The sequence below is a fragment of the Erinaceus europaeus genome, chromosome 4 (genome assembly GCF_950295315.1).
Source record: "Erinaceus europaeus chromosome 4, mEriEur2.1, whole genome shotgun sequence".
In the NCBI taxonomy this organism is placed as follows: domain Eukaryota; kingdom Metazoa; phylum Chordata; class Mammalia; order Eulipotyphla; family Erinaceidae; genus Erinaceus; species Erinaceus europaeus.
This window is the reverse complement of record NC_080165.1, coordinates 25583069-25599755: the sequence shown is the minus strand read 5'-3', so window position 1 is coordinate 25599755 and position 16687 is coordinate 25583069. Positions and strand designations below refer to the sequence as shown.

The 16687-nt window shown below is 47.2% G+C and overlaps 2 protein-coding genes and 1 pseudogene across 5 annotated transcripts; 2 read left to right on the top strand and 1 right to left on the bottom strand.

Annotated features, from left to right (window-relative positions):
- Positions 1 to 711: 711 nt before the first annotated feature.
- On the top strand, positions 712 to 8049 carry NDUFA6 (NADH:ubiquinone oxidoreductase subunit A6). Of its 3 annotated transcripts, none has more exons than XM_060189085.1 (4): positions 712 to 938; positions 2676 to 2759; positions 6603 to 6718; positions 7506 to 7822. In XM_060189085.1, the coding sequence occupies exons 1-4, from the start codon at positions 800 to 802 to the stop codon at positions 7509 to 7511; spliced, it is 345 nt and encodes a 114-aa protein (XP_060045068.1). In that variant the 5' UTR covers positions 712 to 799; the 3' UTR covers positions 7512 to 7822. The 3 variants fall into 3 exon arrangements, with proteins under 3 accessions (XP_060045068.1, XP_060045067.1, XP_007523497.1); XM_060189084.1 differs by lacking the exon at positions 7506 to 7822 and adding an exon at positions 7847 to 8049 and having other exon boundaries at positions 765 to 938; XM_007523435.3 differs by lacking the exons at positions 2676 to 2759; positions 7506 to 7822 and adding an exon at positions 7847 to 8049 and having other exon boundaries at positions 776 to 938.
- Positions 1377 to 14870, bottom strand: SMDT1 (single-pass membrane protein with aspartate rich tail 1). Of its 2 annotated transcripts, none has more exons than XM_016188300.2 (3): positions 14647 to 14870; positions 12651 to 12791; positions 1377 to 1605 (listed from the first exon to the last, which is right to left on the bottom strand). In XM_016188300.2, the coding sequence occupies exons 1-2, from the start codon at positions 14830 to 14832 to the stop codon at positions 12654 to 12656; spliced, it is 324 nt and encodes a 107-aa protein (XP_016043786.1). In that variant the 5' UTR covers positions 14833 to 14870; the 3' UTR covers positions 1377 to 1605; positions 12651 to 12653. The 2 variants fall into 2 exon arrangements, with proteins under 2 accessions (XP_016043786.1, XP_007523496.1); XM_007523434.3 differs by lacking the exon at positions 1377 to 1605 and adding an exon at positions 9720 to 9940.
- On the top strand, positions 11579 to 11702 carry LOC132538529 (small nucleolar RNA SNORA17; annotated as a pseudogene).
- Positions 14871 to 16687: the final 1817 nt, after the last annotated feature.

Genomic DNA, 16687 nt, shown 5'->3' with positions numbered 1-16687 from the left:
AAAGAAAGAAAGAAAGAAAGAAAGAAAGAAAGAAAGAAAGAGAAGAAAGAAAGAAGGAAGGAAAGAAAGAAAGAAAAAAAGAGGGAAGGAAGGAAGGAAAGAAAGAGAGAGAGAAGAAAGAAAGGAAGGAAGAAAGAAAGAGGGAAGGAAGGAAAGAAAGAAAGGAAGAAAGAAAGAGGGAAGGAAAGAAAGAAAGGAAGGAAGGAAGAAAGAGGGAAGGAAGGAAAGAAAGAAAGGGAAGAAAGAAAGAAAGAAAGAAAGAAAGAAAGAAAGAAAGAAAGAAAGAAAGAAAGAGGACGGAAGAAAAAGAAATACCCCAAGTTGTTGGTTGCTGCAGAAAAATCACAGCGGAGCGAGGCCTGCGCCTCAAGCAGCTCGGGCGCCTTGATAAGTCCCCTGGGCTGTCGGGGGGCGGGGCGTGGGGGTGGGGAGTTGGGGGAGGGACTTGGTGCGAGCATCCTGGAAGCGAAAGGCTAGAAGCCCGGCCAAGCCAGCCGGCAGGTCTGCGCCGCTACCCGAGGGGGCGGGGCGCGGGCTGCGCAACTCGGCCCGAGGCCAGCGCGGCGTTCGAGCGCCCCCTGGAGGAGCTTGCATTCCCGCGAGGCGTTGCAGGGCTCCCACAGGCCAATCTTCTTTCTCGGCCAATGAGAGAACCTCGCCGCTATTCTCGCGCCCGCCCGCTCTGGGCGTGTGGTGGGCGTGGCTGCCCACTGTAGCCAATGAGAAAGAACTTCTAGGCCCGCAGCGGCGCTCATGGGCTAAAAAGGGGCGGGACTGGGAAGCGGTGGGCTCCAGTAAGATGGCGGCGAGCGGCCTACGCCAGGCGGCTGCCGGAGCCGGCACGGCGGTGAAGCCCATTTTCAGCCGGGACCTGAAGGAGGCCAAGCGGAGGGTGCGCGAGCTCTACCGTGCCTGGTATCGAGAGGTGCCGAACACCGGTGAGAGGCCGCGGCGCGCGCGGGGCCCGGAGGTAGCCGCCCAAGGTCCTGCCGACCCGGGCTCCTGATTGCCCCGGGACGCGCCGAGGTCACCCACTCGGGCAGAGGCGACTCGGGTGCCCAGGGGAGGGGCGTCCCGAGCCGCTGGGTCAGGACCAGTCGCTCCCTCGGCGCGTTGCCCCTTTCGTCCCCCCGTAATTCCTACCGAATCCCGGGTGGGCGAGCAGGGGCTGCCTGGTGAGCCCGCCGGGGCCCCTGGAGGCAGTGAGAGCCGGCCGCGGCGGGTCTGCAACCCCGGCTCCTCCAGAGCTCCTGAATGTTGTGTTTTTTTAAGTTTTTATTCACAAAATGGAAACACTGACAAGACCATACGATAAGAGTTCACACAATTCCCACCACCAGACCTCTGTATCCCAGCCCCTCCCCTGATAGCTTTCCCATTCTCTGTCCCTCTGGGAGCATGGACCCAGGGTCGTTGAGGGATGCAGAAGGTGGAAGGTCTGGCTTCTGTAACTGCTTCCCCGCTGAACATGGGCGTTGACAGCTCCATCTATACTCCCAGCCCGTCTCTCTCTTTACCTGGTGGAGCGGGGCTCCAGGACACATGGTGGGGTCGTCTGTCCAGGGAAGTCAGCTTGGCATCATGGTGGCATCTGGGACCTGGTGGCTGAAAAAGAGTTCAGATAGAAAGCAGAGCAAATCGTTAACTAGTCATCAACCTAAAGACAAGAAGATTGCAGATGGAGATTTGGGGGGGGGGGGTCTCTGTTTTTGGAAGAAGCTCGTAGGTCTGTTTTAGCTCCTGGATGTTTTTACAGAAAGTCTTAAGGTTGTGTGCACAAAGTGTCTGTGGGATTTGAATGCTCATCTGTTTCCCACATCCCCCCGGAGAAAGACAGACAGAAGGGAATTGACTTCTCCAAGGACGACCAGTAAGTCAGTGGTACCGTCTTCAGTTCCTCCAGATGAGATCTGCCCTCGCTCCAGTCTCAAGCCTTTCTCTCAGTCTTCCCGCCCTGCTGTTCCATAAGAACCACCTTCTGCAGAACTTGCATGTAGAGAACCCTACACGCACACCCTCTGTAGACTGAGCTGAAGCATCTTCAGACTTCACATCTCTTTGCCTGTGCGTGAGAATAAGTAGAACTTGGCTGTAACTTGTAGACCTGACTCTAGAGCCTTACTAGCTGTGTAACCTTGAGCAAGTGATTTGGTTTTGCCTCAGTTTCCTCATCTGTAAAATGAGGGTAACATGGGTTAAGGAGTTAGCCTAATAGTTATGCAAAAAGACTCTCATGTCCAAGGCACCAAAGGTCCCAGGTTCCGTCCCCAGCACCACCATAAGCCAAAACTGAGCAGTGCTCTGGTTAAGAATTTTTTTAAAAAAAAGTTAATTTAATAAAGGAAATAGTACCTTCACCAGAGAATTATAGTACTTTATTGGATACAGACAAATCAAGTGGGAAAGGGGAAGAGAAGGGGAGAGACCCCTGCAGCATTGCTTCACTGCTTGTGAAGCTTCTCCCCCTGCAGGTGGGGAGCTGGGGCTTGAACTTGTGTCCTTGCACATGGTAACATGTGCACTCAGCCAGGTGTGCCACCACCCAGCCCCAAAAGTTGTATTAAATAGGCTGATAAAATTAAATTGTGTGGGATAGGGTCTGGGGTCTAGTTAGACGACCACTAAATGTTAGTTGTTTCTGCTGTACTTATTATTGCTGCTACTGTCATTTATAGGGCTTATTCTAGCAGAATTGTCTATGTATGATCTTTGCTGTATGGGAACTGTGGCCGTCCAGCAGTGTGTCTCTTATCCTGAAGGTGATTTAACATTTAAAAAATATATATTCCCTTTGTTGCCCTTGTTTTATTGTTATAGTTGTTGTTGTTGTTGGATAGGACAGAGAGAAATGGAGAGAGGAGGGGAAAAGGGGAGAGATAGACACCTGCAGACCTGCTTTACCACCTGTGAAGTGACCCCCCTGCAGGTGGGGAGCCGGGGCTTGAACCAGGATCCTTAAGTGGGTCCTTGCACTTTGCGCCACCTGTGCTTAACCTGCTGTACTATCGCCCGACTCCGAAGGTGATTTTTTTTTTTTTTAGAGGCAGCTGATGACCAGAACTTAACTCCTCCAGATAGATAGTAGGGAGGAAATTTGAGTGAACTGCTAGTTCAGGGCCTGTAGCTGCAAATGCAGATGCCTTCAGGGGACAGGTAAGGAAGTGGAAGTAGTATGTGTGTGTGTGTGGGGGGGGCTTACCCAAATTCAGATACTTAAAGCCATGTTTGGGGGCCTGGTGGTAGCACACCTGGTTAAGTGCATATCACAGTGCACAAGGACCCGGTTCAAGCCCCCAGTCCCCACCTGCAGGGGCAAAGCTTTGCAAGTGGTAAAGCAGTGTTGCAGATGTCTTTGTCTCTCTCTGTATCACTCCCTTCTCAGTTTCTGTCTCTATCCAATAAATTAGAATATATATATTTAATTTAAAAAAAATCTATAAAGCCATGTTTGCCTAGCAGAAAATGCCAGTGAGCCCCCAAGGACCCTTTCTTGTTGCAGGGAGGAGTAGGTGGTGGGCCCAAGACTGATGCAGAAATAGACAGTGGGATCCAGGTATCCACTACCAGAACCCAGGGCGGTTTTGTTTTTTTCCCCACAGCACTTATCAGCTCTGGCTTATGGTGGTGTGGGGAATTGAACCTGGAACTTTGGAGCCTCGGGCATGAGAGTATTTACATAAATATTATGCTCTCTATCCCCACCCAAAACCTAGCTCTTTCTGAACCATTCCCTTTCAGGATCTTCCTTCAACTGCTGGGGAAGATCGCTCCAGAGTAAGAGTTCTGACATATGGAGATGAAGGCAGGGGCTACAAGAGCTTAGAGAGCCCCGGAGCCACAGGGAACCTTTGAGCCTCAGGCATGGAAGTCTTTTGCAAAACCATTTCCTTCCCCTTGTTCTAACATGATGCAGGCTGTGGTGGCTAATCAGTTCTGTGGCAGGAACCCTGGCTCTGTAATGCTGACTGGTTTCCATGATGTAAACTGTCCCACCTTGGTTAAGTCCAACCTGCCAGTGAAGGCAGAGCTGTGGGGTGTGGGGGGGGGGGGGAAGCCAGCACCAGTGTACCTCATGCTGCCCTGCCTCTAATGCGGTGGCCCTCTGGCCTCTGCTAGCGCTTCCCTCTGTAGCAAGGATGCCCGTTCTCCTTGCTGTCTGCTTTGGTGGCCCTGGCTGAGTCAGCATGGCTTGGTGGTCCCCCCAGGCAGCAGCTGCTTTATTTTTCTCTCCCTCTAAGAGTATAACTAAAGATTCAAACTGTTCTGGACTAATTGGGTCCTAAATATTCCTCGTGGTTTTCAGAGCTGGTTGTCATAGTTCTGCAGACTTGAGTATAGATGTCACAGGCAAGACCACCACACAAGGTGTCCTTACCAAATGAGCACACTGACTTCCACAGCTGCAGTGCTCAGCCTGGCCTGTGAGCCTTGTGGACACTGCCCCTTCAGCCTGCTGTGCCACTCCTGTCACACAAGGCCTTCTGCATACCCATCACCAGCAAGCCCACTAGTGATTGCCTGCCAGGCGTGGGAATGCAAATGACTGGATTCTACTTTCCTTTTTCCTTTTACAAAGTTTACGTGTTAATGAGAGAACCAGAGCATCATTCTGGCACGTGTGGTGGTGGGGATCAAACTCAGCATCTCACACTTGAGAGTCTTAACACTGTACCAATGGAATCTTCTTTTCAAAGGTCATTTATGCGCCTCTGAATTTCTCAGTGACTAAGTCTATGCCCCTAGTTTACTCACTCAGGGACTGATAAGTATTGTGACTTTGTATTTATTACTGGCTATCCCTCCAATTAGAATTCAAGATTCAGGACCAAACAGCATAGTGGTTCTGCAAAAGACTTTCATATTGGAGGCTTTGAAGGTCTAGGCTCAATCCCCAACACCAACAGAAGCCAGAGCTAAGCAGTGCTCTAGTCTCTCTGTATCTTTCTTTTTTTTGTTTTTGCCTCCAGGGTTATCGCTGGGGCTCAGTGCCTGCATCATACATCCACTGCTCCTGGTGGCCATTTTCTCCATTTTTTTTGTTGGACAGAACAGAGAGAAATTGAGAGGAGAAGGGAAGACAGAGGGAAGAGAAAGACAGACACCTGCAGACCTGCTTCTCCACTTGTGAAGCGACCTTCTGCAGGTGGGGAGCTGGGGCTCCAACCAGGATCCTTGCATGGGTCCCTGCACTTTGTACTATGTGTGCTTAACCCGGTGTGCCACTACCCAGCCCCCTAAACATTTTTTAAAGAATTTAAGACTGAGAACAGGAGCTCTATCTGAAACTTCTCTTTCCTCCAGGTAATCTCACATGGTAGTGTTGTGTGCTGCACAAACCTACACAATGCCCCTTGACGTAACTCTCACCCTGACTTCTTTTGCCAGTTATTCCTTAGTAGGAATAACACCAATGTGTAGTCTTGTGGAGTTTCATTTTTACGTATGTGGAGGTGGAGGGGTGAGGAAGGAGCTAGACACCAGACCCCATGTTAACATTTATTGAGCGCTTATTTCATATTCTTTCCCCCCCCCCCCCTTGGGGCTTTGCAGCTGATTGATTTCATCACTCAGCATTCTCTCCCCATCTTTATTTTTATTGCCAGGAGCTCATGCCTGTATGATTCCACTGTTTTCAGCATTTTTTTTTTTTCAATTCCCCAGTTAGAGCCACAGAAGATGAGTGACAGCACTGCTCCACTGTTTGTAAAGTTTCCTCTTGGTACTGTGTATGGTACTCCATGTAATGCCGGGAGCTCAAACCTGGGTCCTCACACGTGGCAAAGCATGCACGGTACCAGGTGAATTAATTCCTGGTACCTGTTCTGAGCATCTTGCTTCACCTCCCAGAATTCACCAACAGCTCTAAAGTTCTGCGTGAGATTATCTTCATTGTACTCATTCATAAATCTTCTGGCACAGTGAGTTAATGTCCACAGGATCAGGTACAGAGCTGGGAAATGAATCCAGGTGGTTTAAAACTCATGAACCATACTCAGCTGCCTCTTGCAAATGCTGTGTCTTGAGCTCCGCAAACAAAACGTTAACTTCCTTGAGAGCAAGTGCCATGTTCCAAGAGCCTTGCTTAGGGTCAAGCTGATGACTGGTAAATGAAATAATTAACAACCTCTATGTTCAGTGAATATCTGTGGGCTCTATAAATCAGTAGTAATGTGGGGTGGGGGAAGCAAGGTATAAAAAAAGTTACTTGTTCTAATTGGTCAAAAGCAAAAATACTTAAAATGTCTTCATTACATATTAATAAGGAGAGAAACTGAGGTGGGGGTAGAGAGGGGCAGAGAAACACAGATACTTGGAAACGTGCGTTACCATTTGTGAAGCTTCCCCTCTGCCGGTGGGGAACAGGGGCTTGAACCCAGATCCTAGCACTTGGTAACATGTGCACCCAACCAGCTGTGCCATTGCCAAGTCCATTATTAGTATGCTTTTAAAACATGTTTAACCATGCTTTTTTCTTTTTTTCTGAAACAACATATTTGAATCACAAAAATCAGTATTCTACAAGAAAAAGTAATGTAATAGTTAATGTGTGTACCTAATATACAAGCACACTCTTAGATCTAAAAACCATGTTTTTTCTTTAGTGCACTTATTCCAGCTAGACATCTCTGTGAAACAGGGACGGGATAAAGTTCGAGAAATGTTTATGAAGAATGCCCATGTCACAGACCCCAGAGTGCTTGATCTTCTAGTCATTAAGGTAACTGATTCTCCCGGACTCATTTAAAAGAGAGCTCACTCTCCAGATGAACATTTTATCTTCCAAGTTTAAAAGGCAACTTTTAAACAATTGTTTCTAAGTATTTTTTGAAAGAATATAACTTGTGGTGCTGGGTGGTGGTACACCTGGCTGAGTGCACATGATACAATGTGCAAGTACCTAGATTTGACCCCCCAGTCCCCACCTGCCACTGCGGGGGGGGGGGGGGGGGGGGGAGTGTGTCTCTCCCTTCCATTACCCCTTTCGCTTTTGATTTTTGGCTGTCTTTAGAAAATAAAGATAATTTTTTTAATATTTTCCCTTTTTGTTGCCTTTTTTATTGTAGCTATTGTTGTTGTTAATGATGTCATCGTTGTTAGAAGGGCAGAGAGAAATGGCGAGAGGAGGGGAAGACAGGGGGAGATAAAGATACACACCTGCAGACCTGCTTCACTGCCTATGAAGCAACTCCACTGCAGGTGGGGAGCTGGGGGCTCGAACTGGGATCCTTATGCCGTCCTTGCGCTTTGCACCACCTGTGCTTAACCTGCTGTGCTACCGCCCGACTCCCAATAAAAAAAAAATTAAAAAACAACTGAACTTGGAGTTTATCACCTGTTTAGATTTTAAGAGTGTTCAAGGAGAAATCCACTGAGACTTTCATTTTAACACAACAAAGATAAGGAGAGAAGTTTGAATTCTTGCACCTCCTCCCTGGAACATGTTGCTTATAGCTAAAGATGTCGGCTGACTGGCTGAGCCCTGTGTAAATGGTGTCTCACCCTAGGGCTGATTGTCTCGCCAGTTGTATTGGCATCACTGGGAGCTCCGACATGGACCAGTAAGTAAATAAGGAATGCTACATAGAAATATAAATTGAGCCATAAGGTTAGACATTTGTGGAGCAGAAGCCTATTGACCGGGAAGCCTTCTGTCTTGGCCAGATTAAAGGATATTTGAAAGGCCTCTGATACCATTTGGTCCAGCTCATTTTCCAGATGCAGAAGCAGGTGTACAATAGTCACTTGACAAGTCAGTTTCAAAGCAGAGAACAGATTCCTGACCTTCAATGTTGTATTCCTTCTACTTGACCACTGAGACTGAAGATCTGTCCCCTTGTTTGTACAGGGAAAGATGGAACTGGAGGAGACGATTAAAGTGTGGAAGCAGCGGACACATATTATGCGGTTCTTCCATGAAACAGAAGAGCCCAGGCCAAAGGATTTCCTGTCCAAGTTCTATGTTGGCCATGACCCGTGAAGTCGATGGACGAAAGCTGCATGTTGATTCTTAAATACTTGAGAACACAAATAAACTCAATATACACTGGTCATTTTCTCATGTAATTCCACTGGTGGGCCAGTGGGAAGCTTTCTTTGTGCAGTCTCACTCCCGTTTTGCTTGAACAAGTAGGGTCTTAGTATACACACCACCTGTTCTTTCCTGGTTCTTAAAATGTGGTATTTCCTGTAAATTAAAATTCTTTTAGAGCCTTGTATGTTGGTAAACAGGAAAAATGAGGCCATCTGCTCAGAAACTGTCACAGTAGGTTTCAGGCTGGATGACTTTGTTAATTTAGCTGTGTTTTTACAGCCTCCAGAATTGGACTGCTTGATGTCACAGCACAGATTATCCAAATTTAGCCAGCTCTTGCTGACAGAAAGGGATCAGAGCAGCACTGAAAGGCATAAGAGTGGAGCTGACAAGCTGGGCTATGTTTCCCTGGGTTCCGAGAAAATGGGTGCTGAGAGGCCTAGCCCCTCTGCTTGCAACAAGCACTGGTCTTTAAAATGAAATTAGCTTCCTGCTCAATTAGGAACCCTGCTAGGGACACAGCTGTGCAATGTACACACAGAACAAAAATATTCTGTGGGAGTCGGGCTGTAGCGCAGCGGGTTAAGCACAGGTGGCTCAAAGTGCAAGGACTGGCGTAAGGATCCCGGTTCGAGCCTCCAGCTCCGCTCCTGCAGGGGAGTCGCTTCACAAGTGGTGAAGCAGATCTGCAGGTGTTATCTTTCTCTCCCCCTCTGTCTTTCCCTCTCTCCATTTCTCTTTGTCCTATCCAACAACAATGACATCAATGATGACTACAACAATAAAACAGCAAGGGCAACAAAAGGGAATAAAAATATATATTCTTGTTACTGCAAATTGGAGTGTAACTATTAACAGTAAATGTTGACTCAAGTTAAAGAACTGATCTTAGTTTGCTATGGACTATAGTCTATTTCTTCCCTGGACATCCTAAATGCAGAGAAAGAGGTTCAGTAACTACTGGTACAGTTGCCCTGAGGAATCAGATGTTTTTGCACCAACTCCTTAGTTATCCTTTCATTTCAGGAACCTAAGATTGAAAGAATTATTTTAATAGTGACATTTCTCAAGGAGTTTAAAACAGCAAAGCTCCTTATGCTTAGTATGTGCTAACTAGCCAGTGATACTCAGCAGAGTTAAGAGGCTTCAGTTAATCGTAATCTCTGCAGAGGGAAAGCAGTCTGTTGAGCTGCTGTAAATAAAAACAGGGAGAGTCGGGCGGTGGCGCAGCAGGTTAAGCGCACGTGGCACAAAGTGCAAAGACCAGCCTAAGGATCCGGGTTCGAGCCCCTGGCTCCCCACCTGCAGGGGAGTCACTTCACAGGCAGTGAAGCAGGTCTACAGACGTCTCTCTTTCTCTCCCCGTCTTCCCCTCCTCTCTCCTTTTCTCTCTGTCCTATCCAACAATGACGATGTCAATAACAACAACAATTAAAAAGCAAGGGCAACAAAAGGGAATAAATAAAATAAATAAAATGTCCCAAGTCCTCATAATTACCTTTATATATCCATAGGGGGCTGGGGAATCCTGAGATGTGAATCAAAGCCTATTATGTCCAGCTGACAGAGAAACTATTGATACAACTAGGACATAAGTATTGAAAAATTTCAATCGAGCCAGGTGGTGACACACCTGGTTAAGTGCTCATACATATTACAGTGTACAAGGACACAGGTTTAAGGCATGCAGAGTCCTACAGCTTGTTTATTCATAATTTGATTTAGTTCTATGGACGGTTCATCTCAGGGAATCCTGTAGACCCTCGGGATCTGGGCTATAGTCACAGACCATGCAGCAGGCTTCAGTGGAATCAGGAAGCTTGCCCTGGGCTCCTCTGTGGATAGGGAAGGAGAGGTTGTAAGCATCACCGTTTAACTGAGGGCTTCTGCCTTTCCATACGTCATGCCCTGTGAAAGAGGAAAGCTGTAGTGAATTATGCAGCAGAGTGGTCCTCTAGCCACACATACTGAAAGAATCTGCATGCAGCAGGTCCCAGGGTCAATCACCAACACCACCATCAACCAGAATTGAGCAGTGCTCTGGTCAAAAATTCCACAAAGCGGTTCTATGAAACATGGCAGGAGAAATATTCATGCATACATCCATCAGAGACTGGCCATGTTTGGGAATCTAAAGGCATAAAAAGCATATTCCCTACCAGGAGGAAGTCTGTTCTAGTAGAGTTAGGGTGTCTATGTTGAAGCATATAATGCAGAATGTCACAAGGGATCAGTCAGAGGGTGAACCAGTTGCTTGTAAATGGAGCAATGAGAGAAGACCTAATCAAAAACAATGAAAAATTGGAGGAAATAGCCTTACAAGTAGGAGAAACCATGACCCACTGCTTGGGGTTGGGTTTTTTTTTAAAGTGTGAGTAATTCAACAGCAAATTCTGAGACATAAGAGGTTGGGAATGTGGAAAATTAGGCTGGAAAACAAGTATGATCCAGGGTGGGGGTAGACAGTATTACGGTTATGCAAAGAGACTCTTATGCCTAAGTCTCCAAAGTCCCAGGTTCAGTCCCCCACACCACCATAAATAAACCAGAGTTGAGCACTGCTCTGGTAAAACAAAACAAAAAAACACAAGTATGAGGGGCCAGGTGGTGGTAGCGCACCTGGTTGAGCGTACACATTATAGTGCACAAGGATCCACGTTCAAGGCCCTGGTCCCCACCTACAGAGGGAAAGCTTCACAAGTGATGAAGCAGAGCTGCAGGTATGTCTATCTCTTTTTTAATTTTTTAAAAATATTTATTTTCCCTTTTGTTGCCCTTTTTTTTATTGTTGTAGTTATTGTTGTAATTGATATCGTTGTTTGATAGGACAGGGAGAAATGGAGAGAAGAGGGGAATACGAGAGAGAGGAGAAAGAAAGACACCTGCAGACCTGCTTCACCGCGTGTGAAGCGACTCCCCTGCAGGTGGGGAGCCAGGGTTCGAACCAGGATCCTTGTGCCGGTCCTTGCGCTTTGCTCCACGGTGCACTTAGCCCACTGTGCTACAGCCCGACTCCCCTCTCTCCTCTTATCTCCCCCTCCCTTCTCAATTTCTCTGTCTCTATCCAATAATAAATATTTTAAAACTAAAACATTAAAATTAATAGTTAAAATATTTTTAGCATATTAAAAAGAATATTAAAAAAAGAAGGGAGTCAGGCAATAGTGCAGCAGGTTAAGCACATGTGGCACAAAGCACAAGGACCAGCATAAGGATCCTGGTTCAAGCCCCCAGCTCCCCCAGCTCCCCACCTACAGGGGAGTCGCTTCACAGGCAGTGAAGCTGGTCTGCAGGTGTCTTTCTCTCCCCGTCTTCCCCTCCTCTCTCCATTTCTCTCTGTCCTATCTAGCAACGATGACATCAATAACCACAACAACAATTTTTAAAAAAAGGGCAACAAAAGAGAAAATAATTAAAAAAAAAACAACAAGTATGACCCCACCACAGCAACCTTTGAATGCCAGACAAAAGAATCAGGAATGTCCTTATCTACAGTAAAGCAGCACATATCAGAGCACTGGAAGGCAACACAAGAAAGCTAAATGGACTGCCACAGAAGCATTACAGATGTGGCTGGTATGTCACGTGTGTCATTAGATGGTAGAGGAGAGATGTGTCTCCACCCAGTGTTCTGACCTGTGAACACCTGGACGACTGATAATCTGACACATGACAAAAGGCCCAGACTGTTGTGTGTTTACTGACAACCTAAAACTTGTGTAAGAGCTCTGCTGAAGGAAAAGAGAAATTGGAGAGGGACAAGCAGTGGGTGGAGGGTTTTTGTGCTGCATATGGACCAGGCTGCAGTGCCCATGTGCAGAGCTTGGTAACCGGAGCTGTTGACTGTGAAGATGTGCAGCTTCTATTGAATAATTAATGCAATGACCTGGGAGGTGGTACAGTGGATAGTGCTGGATTCTCAACCTGAGGTCCTGAGTTCAATTCCTGGCACTGCATATGCCAGAGTGATTTTCTGGTTCACTTGTGTGCTCTCTTCATAAATAAATGTTTAGAAATAAATACATCTCAGTAACGAAACCTTAAAGTGAAGCTGATGTGGTGTGTGGGGTCTATTAAATTGTCAAAGCTTGTGAGTTCAGAGAATGAAGACAAGCAAAGGTTGGCTGGAATCTAACCTAGTTAAAAGGAAAAAAAAAAAAAGACCCCGGTGAGTTTGTCAGTGATTAAATGTTTCCTGGTGGACTTGGTGCTGATGCAGTGGATAAAGTGTTGGGACTCTCAGTCTGAGTTCCCAGGTTCAACCTCCAGCAACCCATGCACTAGAGTGATACTCTGGTTCTCTCATTAATAAATCTTCTGAAAAGGAGTTCCTGGGTTGAGAGATAGCTCACCTGGTAAACCGAGCCCATTAAATGTGTGAGGCCCTGGGCTAGAGTCCCAGTACCACATGGGAGCACCAAGATACCAAGGGAAGGTCCATGGCTGGTGGCACAACTGTGGTCTCTCTAAAATAATGACAAATAAAGTTGGCCCAGGGAAGCAGGGAAGCTGCTCAGTGGTAGTACTGCACGGTGAAGGTCTACACTTCTGCTTCCAAGTGCCCGGATGCTGCTACCACGTCTCACCACCAATTCATTTGGGGAAAGGCAAATCATACCTGTTAGTCATCATCGTCGTCATCCTCTGGGACAAAAATATCATGTTCCTCAAGTAGAGCAGCAAAGTTCTTGCTAATAAGTGTCCCCACGTAGAGAAAGGGGATCACAATGGAGAACACTCGGAGAAGGCCGAAAGACATCTGCAGAGGGCGAGAGCAATTAGTCAGGAGCTCGAGAGCCCACTCTTGGTGAGACCACAGGAGGCTCAGCTCTCTCAGGCATTCTCGGACGCCACATCTATCATAAGCCTCTGGATTTGAAAATCCTTAGAAAGTTTCAGAGCAGGGAGTCCGGCGGTGGCGCAGCTATTAATCACACACGGCGCAAAAGTGTAAGGACCGGCATTAGATCCCGGTTCGAGCCCCCAGCTCCCCACCTGCAGGGGAGTTAGTTCACAGGCGGTAAAGCAGGTCTGCAGGTGTCTATCTTTCTCTCCTCCTCTGTCTTCCCCTCCTCTCTCCATTTCTCTCTGTCCTATCCAACAATGATGACATCAATAACAACAATAATAATAACCACAATAAAACAAGGGCAACAGGGCAGGAGTAGGTAGCATAATGGTTATGGAAAGAGACTCTCTTGCTTGAGACTCCAATGTCCCAGGTCCAATCCCCCACACCACCATAAGCCAGAGTGGAACAGTGCTCTGGTAGGGAAAAAAAAAAAAAGGCAACAAAAGGGAATATATAAGTAAATATTTTTTTAAAAAGGAAAGTTTCAGAGCAAGAAAAATAATTTGAAGAGTGAGTTTTATGACTATTCAAGTGACTAATGGGAAGAACAGGCACCGTAGACACCTAAACATCAGGACATGATCTGATAACTGCTTGCAGATACCTGTGAGCAAGTGAAAAAGTACTAGAAGTAGATAAGAAAGTGTAGAGGGGTGGGGTAGATAGCAGAATGGCTATGCAGACAGACTCTCAAATCCCCTGCACCACCATAAGCCAAAGCTCAGCAGTGCTCTGGTAAAAAAACGAACAGAAAGTACTATGAAGGGGCATTCTATAACCTTCAAGCTTCCTTGGCATCTGAAAAACTTCACCTCACATATTGAATTCACATGTATTTTGAAAAATGAGTATGTCCTTACACTGCAAGGCAAGCTATCTAGATGGACAAGAGGAATTCCAATAAAATCTCAACACTTCCTCTAATTTGCCTACAGTTTAAAAAAAAAAGTTTTTTTTTTCAACTGTGCTTTTCTATAAGGTAGATCTTCCCCAGCACAGGCTCTGACCTCTTCCCATAAAACAATCCTGAACTCAGCTGTGTGAGATAGCATAAACCGGATTCGTTTTAAGAGTGTTTTTCTTTTCTTTTTTTTTTTCATACCCACACAGATCTAAAATCAAAAAGCAGGTGTGTTGTATGATAATAGATTGTTTCCATTTCCCAAATCCCGACAGTACTGAGGATATGGTGGAAATAAATAAGGAAAACGGTGGGGGAAAGCTGGGGGCTTGGATTCCATGACCTAACTCAACTGTTAACTCTTTGGACACTTGTCTACACAGCTCTGGTCCTCAATTCTTCATTCGTAAAGACAGAAAATCTAATAATTCCTCACACACATCCCCCGCGAGTACACATAACATGAATTAAGCCCTAGGTCAAAAACCATGGAAAGGTGACCCAAGTATCCTTTATTTATAAAGTCGTTTCATCCCATCAACTCTGAGCTACAGCAAAGAAGTTACATGACTTGTGACTACAGAGCTATGACACGGAGCTCCCCGTAAACTGGAGCAAAACGCGGCCTTTCTCAGCTCCTGTCCCGGATGTTCTGTCTGTCTGAACCCAACTCAACACTGGGATCTTAACAAAACCACTCGTCCCACCAGTCAAAATTAACTGCGCTTTCGCGTAAAATTTTGCCCTTGGAATGGCTTCCGGTCTAAGGCAGCCCTGATTGGTCTCCGTACCCATCAATCAGCACGGAACCCATCATGATTGGCCTCAGCCCCCTCGCCCCGCCTCCAGGCAGACACTCACTTTCACGGGTTTGGGCAAAATGGCGCCGCTGCGAGTAACGATGACTGACCTCGACGGTATCAGGTTCGGGCCTGAGGCCACCCGTCCGGCAGGGACGTCATCATTTTTTCTCTGGTTCGGCCTGCTCCGGAGGACACCGGATCGGAGGGCTCCCCATGTCAGCCAGCGAGCCGCACCGGACGCCATCTCCTAGCTCCGCCCCTAGCCGGGCGCCAGAAGCCCTCCGCCCGGTCCCGGTGAAGCCCTCAGGAAGAGCACCGCCCGAAGCGTCGCGAGGCTTCCGGGATCAGACGCGAAGCCCATGCCTCACACTTGCGCAGTGCGCCCCCTTCCTGCAGTGCTGGCCAAGGGACTGTCGTCACAAACCCTGCGTGATGACGTCACAAGAGCGCCTCCACACCCCGCATTCCGAGGCTGCGGGCGGGGCTGTCAGGGCTGTTCTTTGGCTGCAGTCTTTGGATTTCAGACTTTGTTTCCTTACTCAGGACAACCAGAGTTTTATGGGGCACGTGGTCGCTTAAGCAAGAAATCTTTTTAACTGGGAGTCGGGCGGTAGTGCAGCGGCTTAAGCGCACGTGGTGCGAAGCGCAAGGACCGGCGGAAGGTTCCCGATTCTCTCAGCTTCCGGCTCCCCACCTGCAGGGGAGTCGCTTCACAGGAGGTGAAGCAGGTCTGCAGGTGTCTTTCTCTCCCCCCTCTGTCTTCCCCTTCTCTCTCCACTTCTCTCTGTCTTATCCAACAACGATGACATCAACAACAACAATAATAACTAGATCAAAAAACAAGGGCAACAAAAGGGAAAATAAGTAAATAAATATTTTTTTAAATAAGTAAATAAATGGGGGCTGTAATCTAGCTCACTTGTTAGCGATGCACTACCCCCCCAACCGGTGCAATGCTCATCTCTGACTTGTGGTATAGGGACTGAACAAGGAACTTCTAAGACTCAGGCACGAAAGTCTTTTTGTAGAACTATGCTATTTCCACAACCCCTAGAATGCGCACTTTACCATGCTGGAGATCCCAGGTTCGAGCCCCAGGTGAACACTTGCACAAGGGAAACATCATGAGCAGTGTTGCAGTGCTGTGGGACCTCTCCTTTCCTTTCTTTCTCTCATTCTCTTTTTCATAGAGACAGCAGTTGATAGGGGAGGAGGAGATAGGGAGAGAGAAAGAGATACCTGTAGCACTGTTTCACCAGTCATGAAGCTTCCCCTGCAGGTGTGAATCAGGGACTTAAGCCCAGGTCCTTGTGCATAGTAATGTGTGCCCTCTACTGGGTGCACCACCACCCTGCCCCTGTTGAAATTTAAGAACCAAAACAAGCAGGAAAAAAAAAAAAAAAACCTTAGTTTTTAATTGTGTAAAAAACACTAACAAGACTGATAACAAAAGTGTCTGTGTCTAAAACAGAGTAGTGAGTTCAGTGGCTGGGAGGGAGTCCGTCTTCCTTGGAGACAGGCCTGGCAGGGTCTGAAGCCTGAGCCTTGGGCTGCATCCTGAGCTTAGGGGAGTCTGGGCAGCGCTTTCTAGGTCTAGTCAGGCCTTGGTCAGGCTACCTAATAGGAAGCAGTTAAGGAGGAATGGGTATGCAAACAACTTACTTTACTTTATTTATTTCTACCAGGGTTATTGCTGAGACTCAGTGCCAGCACTATGAGTCCACCATCCCTGGTGGCCATTTTTTCCTTTTTTTTTTTTTCCTATTTTTTATTTGACAGTTCATTTCCCACGTCTACACTCGACCGGACCTGCCAATATACGCGGATATCTTCGCCCACCCTGTCCAACGCTTGACGTCTCGTCACCCAATCTGGTCCCCTGTGCCTACACTGAACTTCTCTGTTCCAGTCTCTTGGAAACAGAGTTGGCAGTCAGCTGAGGTAAAGAACAAACACCTCATCACAGACCCCTGCAAGCGTCAACCCGGCTTTGACCTAGCACGTTATGATTGGGCCCTCCTCAATCGCTATCGAACAGGCCATGGCCCGTGCGCCGCTATGTTCCATCGCTGGGGAACCAGAGACGACCCGAACTGCCC

Excerpts from the sequence above, each read along its gene's own strand:
- SMDT1 (XM_016188300.2), bottom strand. The coding sequence starts at position 14,832 with ATGGCGTCCGGTGCGGCTCGCTGGCTGACATGGGGAGCCCTCCGATCC. Across the intron at positions 12,792-14,646 it reads TTTTGCCCAAACCCGTGAAA|ATGTCTTTCGGCCTTCTCCG; the intron begins GTGAGTGTCTGC and ends CGCCCTCTGCAG.
- NDUFA6 (XM_060189084.1), top strand. The coding sequence starts at position 800 with ATGGCGGCGAGCGGCCTACGCCAGGCGGCTGCCGGAGCCGGCACGGCG. Across the intron at positions 2,760-6,602 it reads GTGTGTCTCTTATCCTGAAG|TGCACTTATTCCAGCTAGAC; the intron begins GTGATTTAACAT and ends TTTTTTCTTTAG. Across the intron at positions 6,719-7,846 it reads TTGATCTTCTAGTCATTAAG|GGAAAGATGGAACTGGAGGA; the intron begins GTAACTGATTCT and ends TTGTTTGTACAG.